The sequence below is a fragment of the Meles meles genome, chromosome 18 (genome assembly GCF_922984935.1).
Source record: "Meles meles chromosome 18, mMelMel3.1 paternal haplotype, whole genome shotgun sequence".
Classification (NCBI taxonomy): Eukaryota; Metazoa; Chordata; class Mammalia; order Carnivora; family Mustelidae; genus Meles; species Meles meles.
The window spans coordinates 31,713,844-31,741,527 of record NC_060083.1 but is presented as its reverse complement, the minus strand read 5'-3'; the positions used below and the strand labels follow the sequence as shown (position 1 = coordinate 31,741,527).

General features: G+C 37.2%; 1 protein-coding gene across 1 annotated transcript in view; it reads right to left on the bottom strand.

Annotated features, from left to right (window-relative positions):
• The window catches only part of HSF5 (heat shock transcription factor 5), a 43,633-nt gene that overhangs the window by 1,162 nt on the left and 14,787 nt on the right, over positions 1-27,684 (bottom strand). Inside the window, exons 3-5 of the mRNA XM_045983858.1 lie at positions 26,499-26,596; positions 23,146-23,667; positions 20,406-20,583 (exon numbers count right to left, since the gene is read on the bottom strand). Coding sequence (XP_045839814.1) covers positions 20,406-20,583; positions 23,146-23,667; positions 26,499-26,596 — 798 coding nt within the window. The remainder of the gene's footprint in view (positions 1-20,405; positions 20,584-23,145; positions 23,668-26,498; positions 26,597-27,684) is intronic.

Genomic DNA, 27,684 nt, shown 5'->3' with positions numbered 1-27,684 from the left:
ATTCTAGACACAGACTTTTATCATTATATTTCTAGAACACAAATTTTGTGGGATTGACCAACAGAGTAGGCAAGAGACCTAATTCAATAAAATAATTCTACTATCATATTTGAGAAAATCCAGAAAGCATAAGGAATAGTAACTACTTTTGTCATATTTTGTAAAAGGCAAACCAGTCACTAGGGGCAGGTGAACTCATCTGGTGAACAACACTACAACCTATCTATCCATAAAGAACGAGTGATCTGGGCACCTGTTCACTTGTTAAATAGGTTAAGCATCTGCCTTTGGCTCAGGTTATGATCCCAGGGTCCTAGGATCGAGCCCCACATTGGGCTCCCTGCTCAGCAGGAAGTATGCTGGTCCCCCTCTACTCCCCCTCTACTTCTCTTTATCAAATAAATAAACAAAATTTTTAAAAAAAGAGCAACAATTTACCCAGATGAGCATCTTATTTATCACTTAAAATTCACTTCTTGTGCATCCATGATCATAACAACATTATTCACAATAACTAAAAGATGGAAGCAATCCAAGTATCTAAGGACAGATGAGTAGATAAACAAAATGTGGTATATACATACCGTGGAGTATGTATTGTATTTAATTTAATTTAATTTAATTTAATTAGCCTTAAAAAATCAAGAAATTCTGACACATGCTAAAACACGGTTGAGTCTTGAAGATATTACGCTAATTTAAATAAGTCGTCACAAAAAGACAAATACTGTATAATTCCACTGTACGAGTACCCAGAGCAGTCCAATTTGTAGAGACAAAAAGTGGCATGGTGGCTGCCACAGGCTGTAGGCTATTATGGGAGTTCCTGAATGGACACAGTTTCACGTTTAAGAAGATGATAAAAGCTCTGGAGATGGATGGTGGTGAATGGTAGTGCCACAATGGGAATGCGCTTCATGCCACTGAAGTGTACAAAATGTTTAACATGCTAAATTTCATGTTATGTATATTTTACCATAAAACAGTGCTCCTTTTCAGTCTGTATAACAATAAAAACCAGTCTCATATTTATATAACATCTTTTTTTCAAACAGTTAAAGTGCATTACTATCAGGTCACTTAATTGATCCTGAGGAGTAAACTGCTACCAGGAGCAAGAAACTCTAAGCCAAATGGTAATAAGTAAAGCCAGTGGTTTCTCAACCTTGTGGCACACTGGAATCACCTGGGCATCTTTTAGAAAATACTGATGCCTATGGTTCCCATCATAACATTCTGCTTTAATTGGTGTGGAGTGCTACCTAGGCATCAGGATCTCTAAAAGCTGCCCAAAAGATGTAAGAATAATACTTAACGATGAACATTCTCTAAACACCTCAGCTCCGTATCAGAAGGACAGGCCATATGGTTAAAGAACACATTTAAGGTAAAGGCTAGTAAAGCCACTGGGCACCTAGGTGGCAAGTCATTAAGTGTCTGCCCTCAGCTCAGGTCACGATCTCAGGGTCCTGGGATCAAGCCCCTCATCAGGCTCCCTTCTCGGCGGGAAGCCTGCTTCTCCCTCTCCCTCTGCCTGCCTCTCTGCCTACTTGTGATCTCTCTCTCTCTCTCTCTCTGTCAAATAAATAAATAAAATAAATAAAAGGCTAGTAAAGCCACTACAGATTTCACATGGGGAGGCAGACTGAAGAACAGCAGCAAAAAACCCTTTTTGTTTTATTTAAGATTTTATCATATTGATAGGTTCAAATCATGGACAAGAACACATCACAGACAGGCATGCTTGAAAAAACAATAGCCCAGGGGCACCTGGGTGGCTCAGTTAGTTAAGCATCTGCCTTCCACTCAGGTCATGATCCCAGGGTCTTAGGATTCAGCCCCGCATCAGGCTCTCTGCTCAGTGGGGAGCCTGCTTCTCCCTCTCCCTCTGCCTACTGCTCTGCTTACTTGTGCTCTACCTCTCACTGTCAAATATATAAGTAAAATCTTAAAACACACACACACACACACACACACACAATAGCCCAGGTGGCTCTGTAACAGCCTCAGAATGAGTTATATAAATGAGTGTGTACAACAAACCCTCTTACCCTTCACGATTGGCTTTAAATTTGCATTTGGCACGTGGCTTCCAATAACGGGCATCAAAACATAGTAGTTTTATCAAAGTGAGCTTCCTTCATTAACAAAGCTGCTGGTTAAGGAGTTAAGAGTATAGAGACCAATAAAAATACAAAAAGACATAGACTAGCTGGGTGCTACTGGGTGTTTATATGACTTCATTTAGAAAGAGAAGCTTGCGTACTCATCTGAGAAGGTAAGTATTTGGGGATTACAAGTAGCTCAGTTGGTTTGAGAGCTGAAAGGCCTTGAGGGAGAAGAGCATTGCATCTACTTGTTTGGGAATGTTAATTCCTACTGAGAGCACCCTCTAGGGTTTGGGGATTATTGTCTTAATGAAGTCTCATCCATAATCCAACAGCTACAAAATGGGAAGTCCTTTCTTTAGGAATGAATAGAACTTTGCTTGTAAACATTCACTTTCCCTTAACCAGAAAGTAAATACCCCATCAAAACAGAAATGAGTAGAGATTTTACCACAAGATTAATATTTGGGTATATCCAGTTTAGGGTGATAGCATTACAGAAATTGGAGGAGCATGACTGAGCATTTCCTTAAGTTAATACGTGCTCAAAAAGCCTACACACAGCATGGCAATGACTGTGATCGTCTATCTCCTTCTAACAAAACACACATCTATTAAAATCAATATAATCTGGATACTTAATCAACTTGAAGTCTCTTATTTGAAAGAAATTCAAAGCAAGCTTGAAGCGTGAGAAGATGCTCCTACGTAAGCCAGGCAGACGCATCACATTTTCAAAATAATTCAGTTACAGAAGGGCACTGAGAAGTTATAGAATATAGGATGCCCTGTTCAATGGGATATTGAACAATATAATGATAGTCCAACAGTTAATGTTAGAATCATAGTATTTCAGAATTTAGAGGGAAAGGAATCTTTAAAAGTGATTTCATGAAATTTATTTTTTTCATAAATAATACATTGTGAAAGCTGAAACCCTATTGAGGGGAGATACTCATAATGATAGTGACAGTTGAAATTTAAGTGATACTTTAGGAATTTCACATTTGGTTCCTATCATTATTACTTTAATCTTGGAGTTTAGTACCAAAATTTAAAACATTTGGTCATCTCTGAGAACTAAACTAAATACTAGTCAATTTTGAGCCCTCCTCAGAAGTACCTCCTTATCTCTTAAGGGCTTCTCTGCTCATCAAGGATCAGAAGCTAAGAACAACGACTTTCTAATATAGGTTGCAATAGACTGAATGTTTATCTCCCTGAAATTCATAGGTTGAAACCTAACCCCAATATGGTGGTGTTAGAAAGCTGGAATTTCTGGAGGTCACTAGGTCATGAGAGTGAAACTTTATGAATAATATTAGTGCCCTTGTAAAAGAGATCCCAGAGAACTCCCTCATCCCTTCTGCCATATGAGAGATAGCAGGAAGATGGCCATCTATGAACCAGAGGGCATGTTCTCACCAGACATTGAATTTACTGTGCCTTGATCTCAGGCTTCTCAGCCTCCAGAACTGGGAGAAATAAATTTTTTTTATAAGGTAGCCATTCTATAGTGTTTCTGTTATAGCAACCTGAATAGAAGAAGACAGAGTAGGCCAACTTTTTCTATAAAGAACCAGATAGTATATTAATATCTTAAGTTTTGGGGGCTATATGGTCTCAATTACAACTATCTGACTCTGTGGCTGTAGTATAAAAGAAGTCACAGACAAAACATAAATGAATGGGTGTGGCTGTGTGTTCCAACTAAATTTTTTTTTATTATAGACACTGAAACTGGAATTTCTTATCATTTTTATGTGACATGAAATATTCTTCTTTTGATTTTCCTCCAGCTATGCTTAGCTTGCAGGCCATATAAAAACAGGCAGTGTACTAGATTTGGTTCACAGGTCACAGTTTACTGACTTGTAGCACTCACTAGGGGTATAATCAAGAAAGTTAACCAAAACAGAATATTTCATCAAATAGAATATTGTTATAATAGTTGTAAAAAAGTTATCTTTTCTTCAAAGAAGATATACAAATGGCCAAAAAGCATGTGAAGAGATGTTCAACATCACTAATCATTAGGAAAATGTAATCAAAACCACAATGAGTAAAATAAAGATTGCTAGGATGGCTAGGATGGCTATAACAATAATAATAATAGGAAAATAATAAGTGTTAATGAGGATATGGAAAAACAGGAACGCTTGTACATTGCTGTAGGGAATATAAAATGGTGCAGTTGTTATGGAAAATAGTTTGGCCAATAGTTAAATGCAGAATTACCGTATGACCCAGCAATTCCACTCCTATGTGTATACCCAAAAGACTTGTAAACAAATACTCAAATACATGTACACATATGTTCACAGCAGCACTATTCACAATAGCCAAAAGGTAGAAACAGCTCAAATGTTCATCAGCCGATAAATGAATTGTGGTATATACATACGATGTACTATTATTTCACCATAAAAAGAAAATTCTGATATAAGTGCTACAATGTGGATGAACCTTGAAAACATTATGCTAAGTGAAATAAGTCAGACACAAAAGGTCACATATTGCATGATTTCAACTTATATGAAATACCCCAGAAGAGATAAATCTATAGAGACAGAACACAGATGGGCAGCTGCCAAGGGAATGGAGGAGGAGGCAATAGAAATAACTGCTTAATGAATATGAGGTTTTCTTTTGGAATGATGAAAATATTTGGGAACTAAATAGAGGTACAGGTTGCACAACATTGTGAATATACTGTCACTGAGCTTTGCGCTTTAAAATGGTTAATTTTATGTTTTGTGAATTTTATCTAAAAATGTGTATTTTCCTATTAATGTGAAATGACCAAATTTCCCTGCCAGAGAAAGCAGAAAATAGCTACAAAAAGTAAAATTCACAGCCAAACATACCTCAGTTTTAAATGTCGGAGCATTAGTGAAACAAGTCAATCAGAAAAAGACAATTATCATATGATCTCCCTGATATGAGGAAGCTGAGAGGCAAGGCAGGGGGGTTTGGAGGGTAGGAAAGCAATAAATGAAACAAGATGGGATCGGGAGGGAGACAAACCATAAGAGACCCTTAATCTCACAAAACAAACTGAGGGTTGCTGGAGGAGGGGGCTAGGGAGAGGGTGGTTAGGTTATGGATATTGGGGAAGGCATGTGCTATGATGAGTGCTGTGAATTGTGTAAACCTGGTGATTCACAGACCTGTACTCCTGGGGCTAATAATACATTATATGTTTAAAAAAAATGAAAAATTATAAAAAAAATTTAAAATGTAAAAAGTATTTTAAAAAAGTCAGAGCATAAGGACAAGATATGAAATGGCATCTTAGTAAAACATTTCCAGTTCTTGGTTCCAGAAGAATAAAACTGTGGGGGACACTACTCGTGTGTCCCTATCGCACCTAGCATTGTACCAAGCCCAAGGCAGTTGTTCAGTAAGTACTTGTTAAAAGAAACCTGAGGGGTGGTTTGACTCCTTACATGTTTAAAACTTATCTTTGAATGTACTTAATGCCACTGATCTATACGCTTAAAAATGGTTAAGATGGGGCGCCTGGGTGGCTCAGTTGTTAAGCATCTGCCTTCAGCTCAGGTCATGATCCCCATGGTCCTGGGACTGAGCCCCAAATTAGGTTTCCTGCTCAGTGGGAAGCTGGCTTCTCTCTCTCCCACTCCCACTTGTGTTCCCTCTCTCTGAAATAGGGTGCTATTTCAGAGAACACGGTCAGGAAGCTTTCTATGATAAGCCGGCATTTGCGTGGAGAACTGAATGAGATAAAGGAGCAAGCTATGTAAATATCCAGGTGAACAGCAAGTGTGAAGGCAAGAATGTGCTTGGTTTGCTCAAAGACTAGTGAAGAGACTGTTGTGGCTGGAATAGATGAGCGGGACCAAAGTGGTAGAAGATGAAGTCAGAGCAGTTGCCAGGAGCCAAATCATTCAGCATCTTGCAGACCATAATAAGGATTTTTAGATTTTATTCTAAATGTGATGGAAAACCATTGGAAAAATTTAAACAAGGAAATAATTAACATTTTTAAAAGGATGACTGCTGCGCGAAGAAAAGGTTTTAGGGGCCAACGACAGAGCAGGAAGACTGGTTAAGAAGCTACTGCAACCGGGCGCCTGGGTGGCTCAGTGGGTTAAGCCGCTGCCTTTGGCTCAGGTCATGATCTCAGGGTCCTGGGATGGAGTCCCGCATCGGGCTCTCTGCTCAGCAGGGAGCCTGCTTCCCTCTCTCTCTCTCTGCCTGCCTCTCTATCTACTTGTGATCTCTGTCAAATAAATAAATAAAATTAAAAAAAAAAAAAAGAAGCTACTGCAATCATCGAGACAACAGATGGAGTGCTCAGACTGTGGTGTGAGAGTATGAGAGGGTGATGAGAAATGGTCGGATTCTGGGTCTCCACTGATATTAAGCTGTTAGAATTTGCTGATGTGTTGGATGTGAGAGAATAGAGTCAAGATTTTTGGCTGACTAGAGGTGACTAGAAGTGTTATTTCCTAAAATAAGTAAAATTGGGGAAAGGATGGAATATTTTAAGTTTGGAACACCTATGGGACATCCAAATAAAGATGTAGCATAGGCAATAAGGTATGCAGGTCTGGAGTTCAGAGAAGATGGAGGCTTAAGATACAAATTTAGGAGTCATCACTATAAAGATGATAATAAAAGCAATGAGACTGGTTGGGAATACCTAGGAACTGAAAGAGAAGAAAAGAGGTCCAAGAATTGAGTTCTGGGACTCATCAATAATGAAAAGTCAGGAAAAATAAAGAAGATTCAGTACAAGAAACTACGGAGTGACTAGTGCAGGTGCAGGTGAAGGAAAACCAGGAACAGGTGATACTGCAGACAGCGAGCGAAGGAAGTACTTCAGGAAGTGTGAAGTGGTGTGTTCAAATGCCGCAGAGGTCCAGGAAAGTGGGGACTGAGAACCTGGCAACTTCACAGTCAACGTAAACCTTGACAAGAGCAGTTTCAACTGAGTAGCAGGAATGAAAACCTGGGTGAGGACAGGATATGTTTAAGGAGCTTCCCTCTAAGGGAAACACAAAAATGGAATAAAAGCTGGATGGAGATATGAATGAAGGAAAGGTGAAATAACTTCTTTTTATCATAGAACTTACGGTGGCATGTTTGTATGCTGACGGGAATTACCTTACATAAAAGGTAAAGTGATTACTGAGTAAAGGGGGATGACTATAAGTGCTAAGTCCACAAGTACATGGGATTCTGTACACGAATGGAGGGACAGGCCCTCTTCCATGGTAACAGGAGGAAAGGCAGACCTTAGCGTTACGACTGGAGGCAGACTGACAGATTTGTTGGTAGGAAAATATGAAAGTTCTCTTGTAGCGGCTTCTATTTTCTCAGTAAGAAACAAGGTTACAGCTGGGAATGAAAAGAGGAGGGTGTTGGAAGTGAGAGCAGAGATGACATGGTAGATGATAAGGCTTCGGAAAGTGGAGAGTATACTACGGAAATACAAGATGCTGGCAACACTGGGAACCCACATGAATTTGAAGTGATACCAGTCTTTGAAAGGTATTTAACAGTAACAAACATAATGATAGGAATATGAAAATGATAATTATTGCTAAAATTCCACTGCTACCATGTACTGACTAGTTACTATGTACCAGGCACTATACCAGGCTGGTTATGTTTTACATTATCATTATCTTCATTTTATAGGTGATGTAACTGAGGCTCAGTAAGGCAAATATGTCCAAGATTACCATGGTAAATGCTTCCAGATTTTAATTTAGAATTTTTATTTAGGAGTGCCTGGTGGCTCAGTCAATTAAATATCTGCCTGGGCTCAGGTCATGATCCCAGGGTCCTGGGATAGAGCCCCGCCTCAGCCTCCCTGCTCAGCAGGGAGTCTGCTTTTTTCCTTTCCCTCTGCCCCTCCCCCTCACTCATGCTCTTTCTCAAAATAAATAATAAATTTTTAAAAAAATTTTTAAAGAATTTTTATTTAATTTAGGTTTTCATTTTAATGTAGGTTTTTCTAAAACTAAAAGCCTTCTTCCTGTCAACTATGCCATACTGCCTTGAGTAGATAGTATATAAATCTTATACGGACTTTGATTAAGATTTTCTAATCCCACAGAACCCTATATACAGCCAGTATATAGCTATTTCATGGACCGTTAGGTTAACATCTATCAAAGTAGAATAATTTTATACTTCATGAATTGTATTTATGTATGCATTTTAATTACAAAAGCTAACTTTTTAGCAAAGAGGTTCTAGTTTAAATATAAGTTATTTACTCCTTGCCCCTAATAAAATGGAAATGTGATCAGATGTCCTAATAATGCCAATATGTCACAACTCTTCTATTTCCCAACAGGAAGCCAAGGTCAATTAAGACTCAGCTGTCAATACTACCGACCAAAGGGTAAGATTTTACTTAGGGGAAAAAAACAACAACATGAAGAGTTAATAAGGATAATTAATGTATTAATTACTTAATCAGTTACACTTACAACCATAATAGTGAAAGAGATGAAATTATTATTTTAACAGCAGGTACCAGAATTCCTCATGGGGAGGTAACTGTCTTTGTAGAGACTATATCTTGTCAGGTTGTTTCGGGTGGGGAAGATAAGGCCTCAAAGACACTAGGAAATAGATGAAATGCTTAACTTCTCTCCTTAAGTAAGAAAAAAAAAAGAGAGAGAGAGAGAGAAGAGAAGGTATAACGCCAGTACAAGGAAAGACGACAAGGCGAAGGCCATAGTGATCAGTGACAAGGAAAGGTGAGAAAGTGGTAAAGTGACTGAAGGCCTTTTTTTTTTTTTTAAGATTTTATTTATTTGACAGAGAGAGATCACAAGTAGGCAGAGAGGCAGGCAGAGAGAGAGAAGGGGGGAAGCAGGCTCCCTGCTGAGCAGAGAGCCCAATATAGGACTCAATCCCAGGACTCTGAGATCATGACTTGAGCCGAAGGCAGAGGCTTAACCCACTGAGCCACCCAGGCGCCCCACTGAAGGCCTTTTAAAAAGAAAGATGGAGGGGCACCTGGTTGGCTTGGTTGGTTAAGCAACCAACTCTTAAAATCTTTTTTTTTTTTTAATATTTTATTTATCTGACAGAAATCACAACTAGGCAGAGAGGCAGGCAGAGAGAGAGGAGGAAGCAGGCTCCCTGCGCAGCAGAGAGCCCGATGCCAGGCTCAATCCCAGGACCCTGGGATCACGACCTGAGCCGAAGGCAGAGGCTTTAACCCACCGAGCCACCCAGGCGCCCCAGCAACCAACTCTTGATTTCAGCTCAGGTCATGATCTTAGGGTCATGAGACTTGTTGTACTCGTCATACTCTGAGCTCAGGGCAGAGTTTGTTTGTCCCTTTCCCTCTGCTCCTTACCCCACTTGCTCACGTGCTCTCTCTCTCTCTCAAATACATAAAATCTTCTTAAAAATGTTAAAAATAAAAAGAAAGATGGACAACATTCCATTTAAAATTACTGGCAGTATTCTAATTCTAAATTCTAGTTCTAAATTCTAATTCTAAATGCAAACCCTTTCTACCATCCTTCAGAAAAGTATTGAACACATACAAATGCCTAATATAAAGGCCCAGGGGAAGGTAGAAATCAAAGGAAGAGGGCTAAGTTCTACATCTGGTTACAGCATGGAGAAGACAGCAGAGAAGAGTTGTAAGAGGTGGGAAATGGATGAATTGAAATTAAACAAACAAATTTTAAAGACGACTGTAAGCCCTAGAAATTCTACAAAATCTTGGAAAAGCATTTTAGGTGTGGGATAAGGTTAGCTTGAGTCAATCATATCTAAACCTCCAAAATCAGATTAATAACTGGGATGTAGGGGCGCTTCATGGTGTAGTCGGTTTAGCGTCCAACTCTTGGTTTTAGCTCAGGTTATGATCCCAGGGTCATGCAATCAAGCCCCACATCAGGCTCAGCCCTCAGCATAGAGTCTGCTTATGCTTCTCTTTCCCCCTTCCTCTGCCCCTCCCCACTGCATGCTTTCTCTCTCTCTCTCTCAAATAAATAAATCCTTAAAAAAAAGGGAATGTAAATATTTTTTTCAAAATATTCTTAAAATTTCCCATTCCTATTATTTTAATGCTTTTATACTTATACTATAGGAATTCTTTAAAATATTTAAACTTTTTAATATTTTTTTAATTTAAAAAATCTAGAAAAATACAAAAAGGGAGTGAAAATTTCCCATAATCCCACCATTGTGTATACTCATACAGAAACCGAAAGGTAAAAAAGTACCTTTCTACACTTCCAATTCTACTTTCCCAGAGGTAACCACTGTTACATTAATCAGTTTTATCATATACTTCCACATTTTTTCTATAATTATATAGTATATATTTTTTCTTTCTAGAAAGGAGGCTGTCCCAGACATACTGTGCTACAAAACTTGCTTCATCCACTTAACATATCATGAACACTTACTATCTTTCCGAGTAACAACATATCAAGTTATTTTATATTTTTAAGTGACTGCATAGCATTTCATTACATTAATTTTTCATATCTAGGTCCCTCTTGTCAGGCATTTATGCTTTTTCCAAATTTTTGCTATCATAAATGACACAATAGTGAACTCTGTAGGAGAGATTCCTAAGAGCGGAATTCTTAAATCAAAGCATATGAGCATTTTAATTACTTAGGATAATGACTAAGCCCTCCAAAAGGCTATACAAATTTACATTCCAGTTACAGTATAGGAGAGGTTCCTTTTCTCCTAAAATTTTATCAAACCTGGATATTAGCAACAGCTTAAGTTTTGCCAATCAAACTGCCAAAAAAAAAAACAAAACTCCCACAAACAAACAATTTTTTGGCTGATTTAATTTGCATTTCTCTACTGATTTCTCTGAGCGGTTCAACATCATTCTCTGTGCATATTGGTCATTGTGTTTCTTCTGACAAGCACATCATTAGTATCATTTTATTTACTTTTATTGGGTTGCCTTTTTCTTATTGGTTTGTAGAAGCTTTTATGTATTACTAATATAATGTTTTATATTTTGTTGTAAATATTTTCTTAGTCCATACAACACAGACTTCTAGTTATCTCCTAATATGTATTCTTCCCTTAAAAATCATGGTGGTGTTTAAATAGGCAGGTGGTCCCCAGCTAAAGACTACATTTCCAAGCTTCCCTGCAGCCAGTTTGACCGTGTGACTAAGTTCTAGTCAAACTGGTGTGAGCAGAAGCGATGATTATGCTCATAAAAGGAAAGGATATTTATAGCAGGATGTTGGCTGACATACTGATAGAGTGGTGAGCTGTTTTTAACCACGCAATACCTACGGGGTACCAGAGAGAGTGCCACATCAGCTCTCGACAGCTTATTCTCAGACTGTATCAGACTGAGAACAACAAGCTTCTGAACTGTTTAAGCTACTGGTTTTTTTGTTCTGTTTGTTACAGTAGCCTAACTTGCATGTGCCCTAACACGGAATTTGGAATCTAGAAGTGGAGTGCTGCAATTATTCAAATTAAAATACACAGTATTGGCTTAGTAGTCAGACAGCAAGTAATTAAGACACAGCAGGTTAGAACGCCGATGAAATTTGTAATCCATATCACAACATCTCATAAAATTGTTGCTGTGATAGCCTTGGGAGGCAGACCACACACCAAGAGAGCATGCAACCATAGGGGGAAAGGCTGACAAAATTTACCGTGTGCTCGCTGTTTCTTGACACATTCAGCAAAGCCCTAAAATAAGAGATGAACTTGGGCTAGAGTTAGCCAGAGAGCAAGCAGAGATGGAAGGGAATAATTCTCTGCCTGTGGTTGATAACTTATTGTCTAGAGTTCAATAATTTGGATTATGCACCCCATTGCTTCATTATCCCAACCTGAAATAGTGGTAAGAGGTCCTCAAGCTTTTCTCAAGTGCTACTGATAGACAATGGGAGAAAGCTCGGTGGCAAAGATCAGATTAAGGATGTTATCTTTCCAATGAAACCCATTCTTTTAGATGATCCCAATACAGGTTCCATTAGGTTGAATGAAAGGGATGGGCAAAGTATAGACAGTAAATCAAATTCCAGATGTGTCAGGCTTAAAAACTACCTAAATGAGATCCCTGTTAAAACTCACATCCGGAATGACCAAAAGCAAACAAAGCAGTAGTCTTTTTTTTTTTTTTTAAAGAATTGAAACGCCAGATAAGTAACAAGCCTGGCCTCTTGTATGATGTGTGACTGTTCAGCCTCTAAAGTAATCCTCTGACGTTTTAGATCCACTCTAGCAAAAAGTAGGCAGCAAAAACTGGATTGCTCCATAGAAATATATATTCCAGAAGTATTTGGTTTGCTCAGTCTGTAGAGCAGATGCCTCTTGATCTTAGGGTTGTGAGTTTGAGCCCCACAGTGGGTATAGAGATTACTTTAAAAAATAAAATGTTAAAAAAAAAGTGAAGAAAAGAAATGTATATTCCCCAAGGACCACATCAACATAATGATTTGTATATAAAAATAATGTGTTCCTTTTTATTGCTGAGTAGTATTCTGTTGTTGTATGGATATACTGTAATTTATATGTAATTCATAAGTTGTTGTGTGTCTTTATATTCTTAAGAAAATGCGGGGTGCCTGGGTGGCTCAGTGGGTTAAGCCTCTGCCTTCAGCTCAGGTCATGATCCCCACGTCCTGGGATCGAGTCCCACACCGGGCTCTCTGCTTGGTGGGAAGCCTGCTTCCTCCTCTCTCTCTCTCTGCCTGCCTCTCTGCCTACTTGTAATCTCTGTCAAATCAATAAATTTAAAAAAAAATGCCAAATGGTTTCCAAAAATGGGTACACTATTTAATCCCACTAGCAATATGTGAACAGTTCTAGCTGTCTCATCAACACTTAGCATGGTCATATTTTTTTCTTTAAAAATTTTGGGCATTCTAACGGGTGTGTAGTGATATCTCATTATAGTTTTAATCTGACTTCCCTAATGATTAAACATGTTACATTTCTTCATGTGCTTACTGGCCACTTGTATATCTTTTGTGAAATGTCTGTTCATACATTCCCCCATTTTTGAGTTGCATTATAAGAGTTCTTTTTACAGGGGCACCTGAGTGGCTCAGTGGGTTGGGCATGATCTCAAAGTCCTGGGATCAAGCCCCATGTCGGGCTCTCTGCTCAGCAAGAGCCTGCTTCTCTCTCTCTGTCTGCCTCTCTGCCTACTTGTGATCTCTGTCTGTCAAATAAATAAATAAAATCTTTTTTAAAAAAAGAGGTTTTTTTACATTCTAAGTATGTCCTTTGTTTTGACATGTGTGTTGTCAATATTTTCTCTTAGACTCTGGCTTGCCTTTTCATTTTCTTAATGGTGCCTCTTAAGGAGCAAAAGTTTAATATTTTGATGAAATCCAATTTATCAATTTTTTCTTTATTAATCATGCTTTTTGTGTTCCAAGACCACTTTGTCCACTCCAAAGTAGCAAAGCTTTTCCTTTTTTTTCCAATAAGTTTTATATGTTTGAGTTTTATATTTAGGTCCGTAATTCATTTTAAGTTAATTTTTATTTAAGGTGTGAGGTATGGGTCAATGCTAATTTTTGTTGAAAAGACTTTTCCTTTCTTCACTACTTTGCCTTGGCACCACAGTTAAAAATCAATTGACCACATATGTATGGATCCATTTCTGGACTCTTGTATCATTCATCTATATGCCTATCTTTTCACAAATATCAAACTATTTTAATTATTACAGCTTTCTGTTAAGTCTTGAAATCAGTAAAATCTCCTCTAACTTTTTGTTTTTGAAGATTGCTTTGGTAATTCTCCAATCTTTGCATTTCCTTTTAAATTTTAGAATCAGCTTGTAATTAAAAAAAAAAAAAAGTCCACTGGAATTTTGATTGAGATTGCACTGAGTTCATAGATGAATTTGGAAAGAACCCTCACTTTAAGAAAATTGGATCTTCTTATCCATGAATATGGCATATCTTTCCATTTATGTCTTCTTTAATTTCTTTCAATGTAGATGTCTTAGACATCTTTTGTTCAACTTACTTCTGGGTATCTAATGATTTTGGTCTTACTGTTTTTATTTCATTTTCCAATTGTGTGCTACTAGGTTAGAGAAATACAATTTATTTTTGTGTATCAATCTTATGTCCTACAACCTTGCTAAATTCATTTATTTGTTCTACCAGTTACTGTGTAGATTCCCTAGATTTTTTTTCATATGAGCAATCATACCATCTGGAAATACTTTTACTTCTTTCTTTTCAATCTTGATGCCTTTTATTTCTTTTTCTTGCCTATTGCAATGGTAGGCCCACCAGGACAATACGTATTACAAGTGGTGAAAGTGAGTATCCTTGCCTTGTTCCCAGTTTCTAACGTATATAGTAGTCTCTCACCATTAACCATGATTTTTGTTATACATATTTTAGAGGTGTTATTTATCAGTTTGAGAAATTTTCCACTATTCCTACTTTGTTGAGGGTTTTACTATGAACATGTACTGAATTTTTTCAAGTGCATTCCCTGCATCTATTGAGATCACCAGAAAGTTTTTCTCCTTTATTCTGTAATATAACAAGTAACATTGTTTAACATTTGAAAATCAATCAAGCCTTGCATTCCTGAGACAAACTCTATTTGGTTGTGGAGTATCATCCTTTTTAAATATTGTTGGACTCAATCTGCTAATATTTTGTTAATGACTTTTACATCTATTTCATGAGGATTCTTAAGAAAAGTCTTTGAGGGGCACCTGGGTGGCTCAGTGGGTTAAAGCCTCTGCCTTCGGCTCAGGTCATGATCCCAGGGTCCTGGGATCGAGCCCCGCATGGGGCTCTCTGCTCAGTGGGGAGCCGGCTTCCTCCTCTCTCTCTCTGCCTGCCTCTCTGCCTACTTGTGATCTCTGTCTGTCAAATAAATAAATAAATATTAAAAAAAAAAAGAAAAGTCTTTGATAACCAGTTCAATTTCTTTAATAGATGTAGGGCTATTCGCCTGGCTCTTGGGTGAATTCTGTTAAGTTGTATTTTTCAACATATTTAACTGTGTTGTAAATTAATATAAGACTGTCCCCAGCATTCTCTTGCTATCCTTTCAATATCCATAAATTCTGAGGTGGATATCTCTTTTTCATTCTTGATAGTTATGATTTGGGTTTTCTTTTTTCTTGATCAGTTTAGCTAGAGGTTTGACAATTTTGTTGATCTTTTCAAAGAGTCAGTTTTATATTTATTAATTTTCTCAACTATTTTCTATTTCACTGATTCCTATTCTTATTTTTAGTATTTCCTTCCTCATGTTTACTTTGATTTACTTTCCTCTTTTTTTTTTTCTAGCTTCTTATAGTAATACTTCAGGTCATTGATTTTAGATCTTACTTCTTTTCTAATACTACCATTTAAAGCTACACATATTAGGGCACATGGGTGGCTCAGTCACTTAAGCATCCAGCCCTTGGTTTTGGCTCAGGTCACGATCTCATGGGTTATGGTCTCATGGGTTGTAAGACCAAGCCCTGAATCTGGCCCCACTCGTACATGCACTCTCTCTCTCCTTAAAATAAATAAATCTTTAAAAAATAAAATAAAAAATACTAACAAAGCAATATATTTCATGCTAACATTGTTTAAATGCATCTCACAAACTGATGTTTTCATTATCACTGAATTCCAAATATTTTCTAATTTTTCTTGAAATTTTTGTCTCTGAGTTATGAATTACTTAGAAGTATATCATTGTATTTCCAGGTACTGGAAGTCTTCCTTGTTACTTCATTGTCACTGATTTCTTTTTAAGATAGATTTATTCATCTTAGAGAGACAGAGAGAAAGCATGAGTAGGAGAGGGAAGGGGGAGAGAGAATCTCAAGCAGACCCTGCACTGAGTGCAGAGCCTGACACAGGGCTCGATCTCAAGACCCCAAGATCACAACCTGAGTTAAAACCAAGAGTCAGACACTTAACTGACTGTGCCACCCACCCAATTATCACTGATTCTAATTTAATTCTGTTGTATTCAGAGAATACACTTTGTATGATTTTAATTCTTGTAAATTTATTGAGGCTTGTTTTATGGCCCAATATGTAACCTATCTTGGTGAACATACCATGTGCACTTGAAAATAGTACATATTCTGTAGTTTTGGGATGCAGTGTTCTATAAATGCCAATTAGATCAAGATGGCCGATTATGTTGTTGAGATGTCCTACGTCTTTACTAATATTTTGTCTAGTTATTCTATCAATTACTTAGATAGTATGTTAAAATATCCTACTCTAGGGATGGCTGGGTGTCTCAGTCAGTTGAGCATCCAACTCTTGATTTTGGCTCAGGTCATGATCTCATGGATCATCAGACTGGGCTCCATGCTTAGCGGGGAGTCTGTTTGAAGATTCTCTCCCTCTGTCCCTCCCTCCACATGTATGTGCATATGATCTCTCTAAAATAAATAAATAAACCTTTAAAACAACATACTACTATATTGAGGAATTGCCTATTTCTCCTTTTGTTAATTTTTACTTCATATATTTTAAAGCCCTTATTACACAAAAATACATTTATAGGGGTTCCTGGGTGGCTCATTGGGTTAAGCCGCTGCCTTCGGCTCAGGTCATGATCCCAGAGTCCTGGGATCAAGTACCGCATCGGGCTCTCTGCTCAGCGGGGAGCCTGTTTCTCCCCCTCTCCCTCTCTCTCTGCCTGCTTCTCTGCCTACTTGTGATCTCTGTCTGTCAAATAAATAAATAAAATCTTTAAAAAAAGCTATTAAAAATACATTTATAATTGATATGCTTCCATGATAAACTGTTCACCATTATGACGTAGACCCTTTATAACGCTCTGTCTTAAAGTCTGCTTTATCAATATTTAAAAGTAACCATTGCAGGGGCGCCTGGGTGGCTCAGTGGATTAAGCTGCTGCCTTCGGCTCAGGTCATGATCTCGGGGTCCTGGGATCGAGCCCCGCATCGGGCTCTCTGCTCCGCAGGGAGCCTGCTTCCTCCTCTCTCTCTGCCTGCCTCTCTGCCTACTTGTGATCTCTCTCTGTCAAATAAATAAATAAAGTCTTTAAAAAAATAAAATAAAAATAAAAGTAACCATTGCAGTCTTTCATACTTCCTTTTTGCATGTTATATCTTTTCCCATCCACTTACTTTCAAGCTACATGTCTCCTATAGCCAGCCTATTGTAGGAGTTTGCTCTTTTATCCATTCTAGCAATTTCTGCCTTTGAATTAAAATTTTAAAGATCATTTACATATAATCATTGCACTGGTGAAATTTGGATCCACCATTTTATTATTTGTTCTATGTTATTTTCCTTCCCTTTTTCCCCTTTCCTGCCTTCCTTTGGATTATTTATATTTTGTTGGTGATTACCCTAAAAACTACAGTATGTACTCTTGATTCATCAAAGCCCATACTAATCAATACCTTTACCACAGTCTCCTCCTGCCTGAAGAACACCCTGTAGAAGTTCCTTTAGTGCTGATCTGTTGTGGCACATGCTCTCAATTTTGTGTTTATCTAAAAATGTTTTCATCATCTTGCCTTCATTCTTGAAGGATTTTTTTTTTAACTGGGTAAAGACTTCTAGGATTGCCATTTTCTTTCCTTATAGTAAAAAACGTGACTTTACCCTCTTCTGGTTTCCATTGTTGTTGTTCAGAAAGAAGCTGTTAGTTTAATTCAAGTGTTGGCAAATTACGACCTCTGGGTTAAATTGGGCCCAGCACCTGTTTTTGTAAATACAGCTTTACTGGAACACCACCACAACCATTCACCTATGTATTGTCTATGGCTGGTTTTGTACAAGGGCAGAACTGAGAGGTTAAACAGATCACATGGTACTAGCATAAAGACATACAAACAGACCAATGGTCTAGAATAGAAAGACCAGAAACAAATGCTCACTTATACGATCAGATGATCTTCCACTAAGATGCTAAGACCACTCAATGGGGAAAGGACAATCTCTTCAACAAATGGGGTAGGAAAACTATATTCACATGCAAAAAAATGGAGTTGCACCCTTATCTTACATCATATTCAAAAATTAACTCAAAATGGGCTAAAGGCCTAAGTGTAAGACGTAAACTATAAAACTCCTAGAAGAAAACATAGAGGAAAAACTTCATGACATTGGACTTGGCAATGATTTCGGATAGGACACCAAAAACACAGACAACAAGAGCAAACAACAACAAACAAACAAACCCTCCCCCCCAAAAAACAAGTGGGACTACATGAAACTTAAATACTTTTAGGTATCCAAGGATCAATCAGCAGAGTGATTATGAGTAAACTATTAGCTACATTAATAAATGTGGGACCTTATTCGTTTCTCTTTGCAAACAGGTTACTTATCCTCTCCAAGCCTAATTTTCCCAATCTTTAAAATGATGATAATATCACATTCAATGTTTTTTATGGCATAAAAATGGGTATGCAGCAAATATTAGTTTCTGTCCTTTTCTAAATTGCCTTCAGTTTATGCTGTTGTCTTTAACATTTTCAATGGTGAGAAATTTTAATGTTTCATCATGGATTGAACCATATATTCAAACAAAAGTGACTATACAAGTTAAGTTTAATAAATAAGATAAGTGATCTATAAAGTGTTTTGCATAAACACTAAAACACTTTCATCTAAAAAGTGTTTTGCAGAAAGAATGCTATGAGTCTGAGTAAGATCTTGATCATATCACTATACAGTTCACCTTTTGGAGAATTTCTCAGAGAAGTTCTCAGTATTTTTCAATTTTTATAGGCTAAAACGATTGTCCGACCTGATTAATGCTACCTGAACTGCATGCTTCTGTCATGGGAGAATATTAAAGTTGGCCACTGGAGACTTTGATGACTTGTTTTTGAATCATATAAAGAAACATGTTTTATTAGATGTTACTGTTTTCTTTAAAAATGGTTTGTCCAATTGCCTTGGGAACAGGAGAACAAGGGCACCTAGGTGGCTCAGTAGGTTGAGTGTCTAACTCTTGATTTTGGCTCAGGTCATGATCTCAGGATCACTGAGCCCTGCACCAGGCTCCATGCTGAGCATAGAGCATGCTTAAGATTCTCTCCCTCTGGTGTGCATGGCTGGAGCAGTCAGTTAAGTGTCTGCCTCTTGGTTTCTGCTCAGGTCATGATCTTGGGGTGGTAAGATGGAGCCCCGTGTTGGGTTCTGTGCTCAGCAGGGAGTCTGCTTGAGACTCTCCCTCTCCCTCTGTCCCTCTTGCTCATGCTCCCTCTCTCTTTAAAATAAATAAATTTTTTAAAAGATCTTATTTATTTGACAGAGAGAGACACAATAAGAGAGGGAACACAAACAGGGGGAGTGGGAAAGGAAGAAGCACACTTCCTGCTGAGGAGGGAGCCCAATGCAGGGCTTGATCCCAGGACCCTGAGATCATGATCTGAGCCGAAGGCAGATGCATAATGACTGAGCCACTCCCTAAAATAAATAAATCTTAAAAAAAAAATTCTCCTCTTCTCCCTCTGTCCCTCCTGCCACTAACCACGTGCACTCTCTCTCACTCTCTCTAAAAATAAATAAATAAATGAAATAGTAGAAACAACTCCATGAGGGCACCTGGGTGGCTCAGTGGGTTGGGCCTCTGCCTTTGGCTCAGGTCATGATCTCAGGGTCCTGGGATCAAGCCCAGCATCGGGCTCTCTGCTCAGCGTGGAGCCTGCTTCCCACTCTCTCTCTGCCTGCCTCTCTGCCTACTTGTGATTTCTCTCTCTGTCAAATAAATAAACAAAATTTTAAATTTAAAAAAAAAGGAAACAACTCTATGTGCCTAAGACAATCATTAATTCTGGATTCCTACAAACCACAAGAAAAACAATACCACTGATAAAAAGCCATACTTCATACTATCTTTATAATGTGCTTGGGATAATGTCATTAATGACCATCTAATTCTTTTCTGCCACAGTTTGAGCATATCCCCTCTTGTCCTATATTCTGTTAGTAAGAAAATAAGTACATTAATAATGATAAAGTCTTTGGCACTTGAAGCAGCTGTTAAGTCACTCTTCATCCTTGCCAGCTGCAAGTTAAATAACTTACTTTCCTTTGCTTTTACTTAATATGTTCTATCTCTTGGAAAGCTCAAATTTGCAATAGTAGGAAAATACATACATGCAATACTAGGAAAATAACTTTTACACACTTTTCAAGGACAATTAAGAAAACACATGGAGTTAGAATTACAGTTACATAAAAAAGCAATGTGGTAAGTATAATATAATTATGAATAAAAATGAAGACTCGGAAAAAAACTGTCATTCACATATTAACTCCATACCATGGTTCTAATTCTAGTATTCTAGAGCACAATAATCCTTACCAGGGGACTTTCCTTGCTGTGAGTTGCTTCTTCGCTCTCTGTACCTGGCTGGAGTAGATAAACCTGTATCTTTACTTGGTTTGCTAGCAGGCCCCATTTCTGAAATAAGGAATCCCATCTGTTCTGAAGGCAAGATATTCTCAGGTGGATTGGTCTGGCATTTTATACTGGCATCCACCTAAAATATGAAACCCACTCATTATTCTGAATTTACTCCAAATATCTACTAAAAGTTAAGATATTTTATCAGAGGAGTTCTAATATTGAAACATGATCCAACAAACATATTTGTAAAAGGCTTTTTATTCTTATGAGTGATACCACCTTTGATTTTTTGGAACTAATCTGAATATTCAGTAGTAGGATATATATTTCCCCATGCACAAAGCATTGAAATGTATATGGAGCTAAAACATCTACTTAGGATCAGAAGATTAACCATGAAGCTTGTTGTTGTTGTTGTTGTTGTTTTGGTAAAATTCACACACACATACAAATTTACAATTGGTTAAGCCAACTATCTTTCTCCACTCTAGTATCCCTTCCATCAGATTTCCACTCCCATTGGTAATATTAAAATGGTCATTGGCAAAATCCTGTTGGATGATGTCAGTGGAGCTGAGGACACTTTATTCTACCAATTTTGTATTCTTTGTCTTAAAGAGACCCTCAAAATTGTATAAGCTTCCGCCCCTAAAAAAATCTAGATCTGTTCTGTTTATGAGATATAAGTTTGGAGTTCCTAAATTTTCTCTGGAATGCAAATTCCTTCCCCAAGGTGGCCAACTTCTGAAATACTCTTATTTCTTTGAATTCATTTTAAATAAAACTATATAATGAAATAAAGCTAAAAGTTAAAAACAGCTTTTAAAAGCTCTGATGTTCAAACATTTTTTAAAGATCTTGAAAGTAATTATGTGAATGCAATTTTAAGGTATGAAATCTAGTACTTTGGATGTGACTATGAAGGAACAAAGAGAAATTTTCTTTTCTTTCCACAATCATATTTGAAACACAATGGACCTATCTTTGGTCTACAGAATTTATAGTACTATTTTAACACATGATATACTGGGTCTCAACACTTGGGCTCAAAAAAGGACAATGAGTTGATATATACCTTAAGACAGATAGATCTAAAATTAGAGCTAAAAAAGAATGCATTAAAAAAAACCACAACTTTGGGCAAACCCTTCAGGTCCCCTCCATCCTTGGGAGCTTTGAACTATCACTTTGCTATCACTCAATAGACTTTGCTTTGCTATCCAACAACAACAACAACACAAACCACAACTACCAAAAAGTTATCTTGGGAATCTAAAAGTGATGATATTTTCAGTCCCATTAAAGAAAAAACCCAAAATTTAAAAAATATATATGTGTGTGTATATGTGTGTATATATACACATGTTTACATATGTGTGTGTGTATATATATATGTATATATATATATGTATATATATATATACATATATATATGTGTATATATATATGTATATATACATATATATATGTATATATATATATGTGTGTATATATATATACATATATATACACACACACACATAGCTAAGATCAAGAAAAAATAAAAGTAGGAAAATATAAGTTAATTCACAAAAAGCGATTTTAATTTAGATGTACTTTTACTTAGAATCAAATTTTATTCATTTTCTGGTCAAAACCCAGCAGCAATAAAGGAATTAGCTTCTACCTTCAGAATATGTCTCTCAAACTAGAGTCAGAATTCTGCTTTAAGAATGTAGATAACAACAACAAAAAGAATGTAGATATTAGTAATGAAATTCAAACACAGTATGCTCATAAGTCAAATGAGAATTCAATAATGCTATAAGAAATTACGAAAAGACCCCTAACCATCTCCTTACCTCCATGCTACAAATGGCTAGGAATGTCCTGATATTATCTGCCAGATAAACCATCCTTTCTTAGTAGTGGATTTAATCATCCAGGCACACCTAGTCCATCCAAATTAAGATAGGAAGCAAAACTCAAGGGATGCTTTTAACATGAAAATAACTTTTATACCACAATGCTCCTACTGCCTCTCTAGAGGTTGACTTCAGACCATAACACAGTAAGAAGAAGTCTGGGTTTTAAGGTTACTTCTTTCTGAATTTTGTATGCAGAATCACTGGGACAACCACTATCCTTCTGGAAAGCATAATGGGAGCACCTGGGTAGCTCAGTCAGTTAAGCATCTGACTTGGCTCAAGTCATGAGTTCTGGGTCCTGGAATGGAGCCCCAATGTCAGGCTCTGCACACAGTACGGAGTCTGCTTGTCCCCCTGCCTCGCCCCACACCCCGTTCGGGCTCTGGCATGTACTTGTACTCTCTCTCTTGCTCTAACAAATAAGTAAAATCTTTAAAAAAAAAAAAAAAAGAAAGAAAGAAAGAAAGCGGGGCTGGTGGCTCAGAGGGTTAAGCCTCTGCCTTCAGCTTAGGTCATGGTCCCAGGGTCCTGAGATCGAGCCCCGCATCCAGCTCTCTGCTCAGCGGGAAGCCTGCCTTACCCACCCCTCTCTGCCTGCCTCTCTGCCTACTTGTGATCTCTCTCTCTCTCTCTCTCTGTCAAATAAATAAATAAATATTTTTTTAAAAAAAGCATAATGAACTGGTAATAAACCCAAATAAAATGTGAACAAACTCTTCACCAGAACAGTCTTTAGCAAGAAGCATTAGGTACTTTGAGCTTTTTAGGGATTTTTTTCTTTGCCTTACCTGGTGTGTGCTGAATGGTAGCCCTTCCTGCACAAACACTACTGAAGATGGAGATGGATTATGACTTAGCTGCTCCTTCAGTTTGACATGACCTTGTTGGATGGCTGCAGATTCCTGCATTGTTGTATTTTCAACAGGCTGAGCTGTGTGGATGGTATAGATGTACTCAGGTGACTGTGGTAGAGAGCAGGTAATTGCTTGTTCTGTTCCGACCACAAAAGATGTAATATCTGAGCCTACAGGAGTAAGTGGCTCCAGCTGGCTAGCCTGACTTGTGGAAGATGGATTGCTGCTGTTTGAATTAGCTAGCATATGTTGGCCTCTGTTAGACTGAGATGTTGGGCACTGATTCTCAACAGGCTCCACCTTCACCATCTCCAATTTAGGGGAGGAATGCAACTCATCTACTATCTGAAAAACAGCCTCTAGGTTTACTTCTGTCTTTTTATTTTCATCAGTAGCACTGCAAGGCCAATTAGAAGGCAGAAATTCAACTGGATAGGAGGATTGCATTGGAGGATTCTGGGAAAAGAGAAAATAGGACTGTTTGGATAGAAAATTGAATATGAGATTAAGGAGGAAAGCAACAATGTTTAGGCTGATAAATGTTAAATAAATTTTAACGAAAGCTCACTAAGAAAACCTGAACACCAATCAACTTTTCAGCAATGGCAGCTTTAATTCTATTGTTAACATTTACTTAGCGACTAATATACATCAACCACTATGCTAAATACTGGAAAGGACCAATAATTCTCAGGGTTAAATATAAAAAATCAAAAAGCTACAGTACCCAAATACGTATTTGCTGATAAAATGCCTATACAACCAATTCTTTCTTAAGAGTTGACAGACAAAAACATCACTTATATCTATCATATACTATTTTAGGAATGTAGTAAGGAAATTTCAAACACAGGATGCTCACAAGTCCACCAATGCTTCTATAGATTCAGGGGAAGGTACTGATATTCTGTTCCAAATGATCTGGGAAAAAATGGATGGAATATCGAATGTCCTTTGGTTCCTGAGATTATTTATTTTTAATAATAAAACACAGATTTAAAAGAGCTGTCACTTTTAGATATATTCTTTATATCTTTAAGATGTATTCTCTTATACATAGTACTTTGCACAAAGTAGGCATTCAATTACATATTTGGGGATAAATAATCTCAAGCTATGAATATAAAATACTGAAGAGTAATAATTAAATAAAACGTGTGATAGGTTGGTGTTGCCAAATACACAACAAAGACTGAGTCAGTTATTTGAAGGACATTAATGCCAAATAATGTAAATTTAAATGGTTTAAGCATCAAGCCACTTTCTCTAGCCAATAGCACCATTTATTGAGTTCTTACTATGTGCCAAACACATGCAAAGTACTTTATATACATTATTCCATTTTATCCTTGCAAGAGGCCTATAAAATGTAATCATCTCCATTTCCAAATGGTGAAACTGAAGTTAAGAGAAACTGTGTATTTACCTAAAGTCACAATGAAATAACTGACAAATCCAGGTTTCAAACATAGGATGCCTGACTTCAGAGCTCTTGTTCTTAACCATTACACTATAATGATCATTCATGCACACTCTCACCAATATCTAAGATCCAACAAAACCAATTGCATTTATTTCCAGAATCACATCTAAAATATGTTTTTTTAAAAAGATTTTTATTTATTTATTTGACAGACAGAGATCACAAGTAGGCAGAGAGGCAGGCAGAGAGAGGAGGAGGCAGGCTCCCTGCTGAGCAGAGAGCCCGACGCGGGACTCGATTCCAGGAACTTGAGATCATGACCTGAGCTGAAGGCAGAGGCTTTAACCCACTGAGCCACCCAGGCACCCCTAAAATATGTTTTTTTTATTTTAAAAATTATCTTTATTTTCCTATAACAAGTATTGTCTTTCTATAGTAAGGATATTTCTAAGGATATGTTAAATAATTTATTTAAAACATAAACATAAATAAGACATAAACACCATCAGAGTATCTCCAGTGTGATCCAAGGGAGAGAGTGCCTGGATCTACAAACAAGAGAATCTAATTTGTGGGACAGATATGTCTCTCTAGCGAAGATAAACAGACTGGACTATCATGCTTGATAGTCCACTGATGGTACCTGCCATTAAAAATGTCCAACTAAGTCCCTTTGATCTGACTCTATACTCTTCAAATAACAATCTGATTATAATTTGGCTTTCCATGTAATTTTCTCAAAATTACTAGTGGAATGCCACTAATAAGCTATTCTCTTAAAAACAGAAGCTATCTTTGGGGTGCCTGGGTGGCTCAGGTCATGATCCCAGGGTCCTGGGATCCAGCCCCGCTTCTGCTCAGCAGGGAGCCTGCTTCCCTTCCTCTCTCTGCCTGCCTCTCTGCCTAATTGTGATCTCTGTCGGTCAGATAAATAAATAAAATCTTAAAAAAGAAAAAAAAACCCAGAAGCTATCTCAACTACATGACATCAAAGGCAAACACATAATTCCAATCTTTAAGCAATTATAGCATAAAACTACAAAGAATGAAATTTAATCTTATTCTAGGGGCGCCTGGGTGGCTCAGTGGGTTAAGCCTCTGCCTTCGGCTCGGGTCATGATCTCAGGGTCCTGGGATCGAGCCCCTCCTCAGTGAAGAGCCTGCTTCCCCCTCTTCTCTGCCTGCTTCTGCCTACTTGTGATCTCTGTCTGTCAAATAAATAAATAAAATCTTTTAAAAAAATTTGATCTTATCATAGAAATAGCAGTCTAAAACATTTAAATAAAACTCAATTGCTTCCCAATAAATAATGTGAAAAATAACTGAAGTATAGTGTTCACAATATGGGAGCAAAAAAGGATCACCACTTAAATTTCTCACTTTTTATTTCATTTTCCTTTCTCATTTAAAAAAAAATAACTCTCTATATCATCTTGGAAGAAACTGTTATTTGGTGACTTACATACTTTTAAAGGTTTTCTGGTATTCATTTTACCACAGAAGAGCCTAGAACAGCGATACTCAAACTAACTTTCAGCAATGATGAAAATGCTCTGTGCTGTACAATTTGGTAGCCACTAGCCGTATAAGACTTTGAGCAGCAGAAATGAATTTTATATTTTATTTCATTTAAATTAATTTCAATAGCCATGTAGCTAGTGCTACTCTTTTGGACAACACAGGCCTGGAAGAATCCTCAGACATCATTTTTATCAACCCCCACCTTTTTTTTTTTAGAACTGAGGAAACTGAAGCTGTAATCCACAGCTTACTTACTATTAAGATAAAATTATACTTTAAAACTGTGCAAGGTCAATAATCTTCCACGTGAAATGGAGTGTGTGCACTGTTCTAAGAATCTTACCTGGAAGTAGTTGCAGTGTGCATAGGAAGAGGCAGTGGGAGTGACACAACTACTTAGAGCGTCCATATGGGCAGAAGGAGAGCAGCACTGTAGCACAGCTGGGACAAATTCAAACAGAGAAGAGTCATCAACCACAATTAACCTCTGGCAGCATTTAAGGCGCTCCCCTCTTTCCACTTGGAAAGAAGAATTCCAAGTTTTCCTTTGTGGATGCAATAAAATTATGTTTAGTCTGATTAGGTGCTATTTTTTGTTAAAAACAACATGGTAATAGACTAATTTAAAAAAATCATTTTAAAGGATCATGTCTACTTTTCCAAATGATATCTTTAGCACCTAAACATTCTGTTACCTTTCTAACCAAACATTTATTCTTATTGAAAGTAATTTCACTTTATTGAAAATATCAGAACGTATTTGGAATACAAAATAATTGTTTCAATCATTTTAATAGTAATAATAATTAGGAGAAGGGAGTTTTTTAAGGATAAAATAAGTGAAATACTCTCCAAACATGCCTACCATTATACAATGCATCTAGTAAAATCCAGACAAAAATGTTTTAACCATTTTTAAAAAATAGTTAAGAATTTAAATCCAAGAGCCAGACTGACTGGCTCTGGAGCCCAGCTCCAAAATTTTAATAGCTGCATAAACTTGAGCAAGGTTAATCTCTTTTGGCCTCAGTTTCTGCATCTTAATAAAATAGGGAAAATAACAGTATGTACCTTACTATGTTTGTTGTGAGGAAAGAATGAGTTAATATGCATAAAGCACTTGGAATAGTACTGGCATACAGTAGGCAATCAAAAAATAAATAGCTAATGCTGCTATTATTTTAACCAAAGAAGTGTATTTTCCAAGCTTTCTCTATAGTTAGGATGCCATAAAAAGATTAACTCTTTGTACTGGTATAGTTATTCTTACAGATGCAGTCTTAATAATAGGCTGAGTCTCCTCTTTTCCAGAGAGAGACTCTCCAGAACGAATGAAAATCAGTTATAACACATCACACCTTTGGATTAAACAGAGGATGACATTTATTGAGCACCTGCCATGTTCCAGGCACAGTACTAGGTGCTTTACGTATATTGCTTCATTTAATCCAAACAACAATTGAATGAGGTACTAACATTACTTTACAAAATTAAGGAAACTAAAGCTCAGAGATGTTAAATAATTTCAT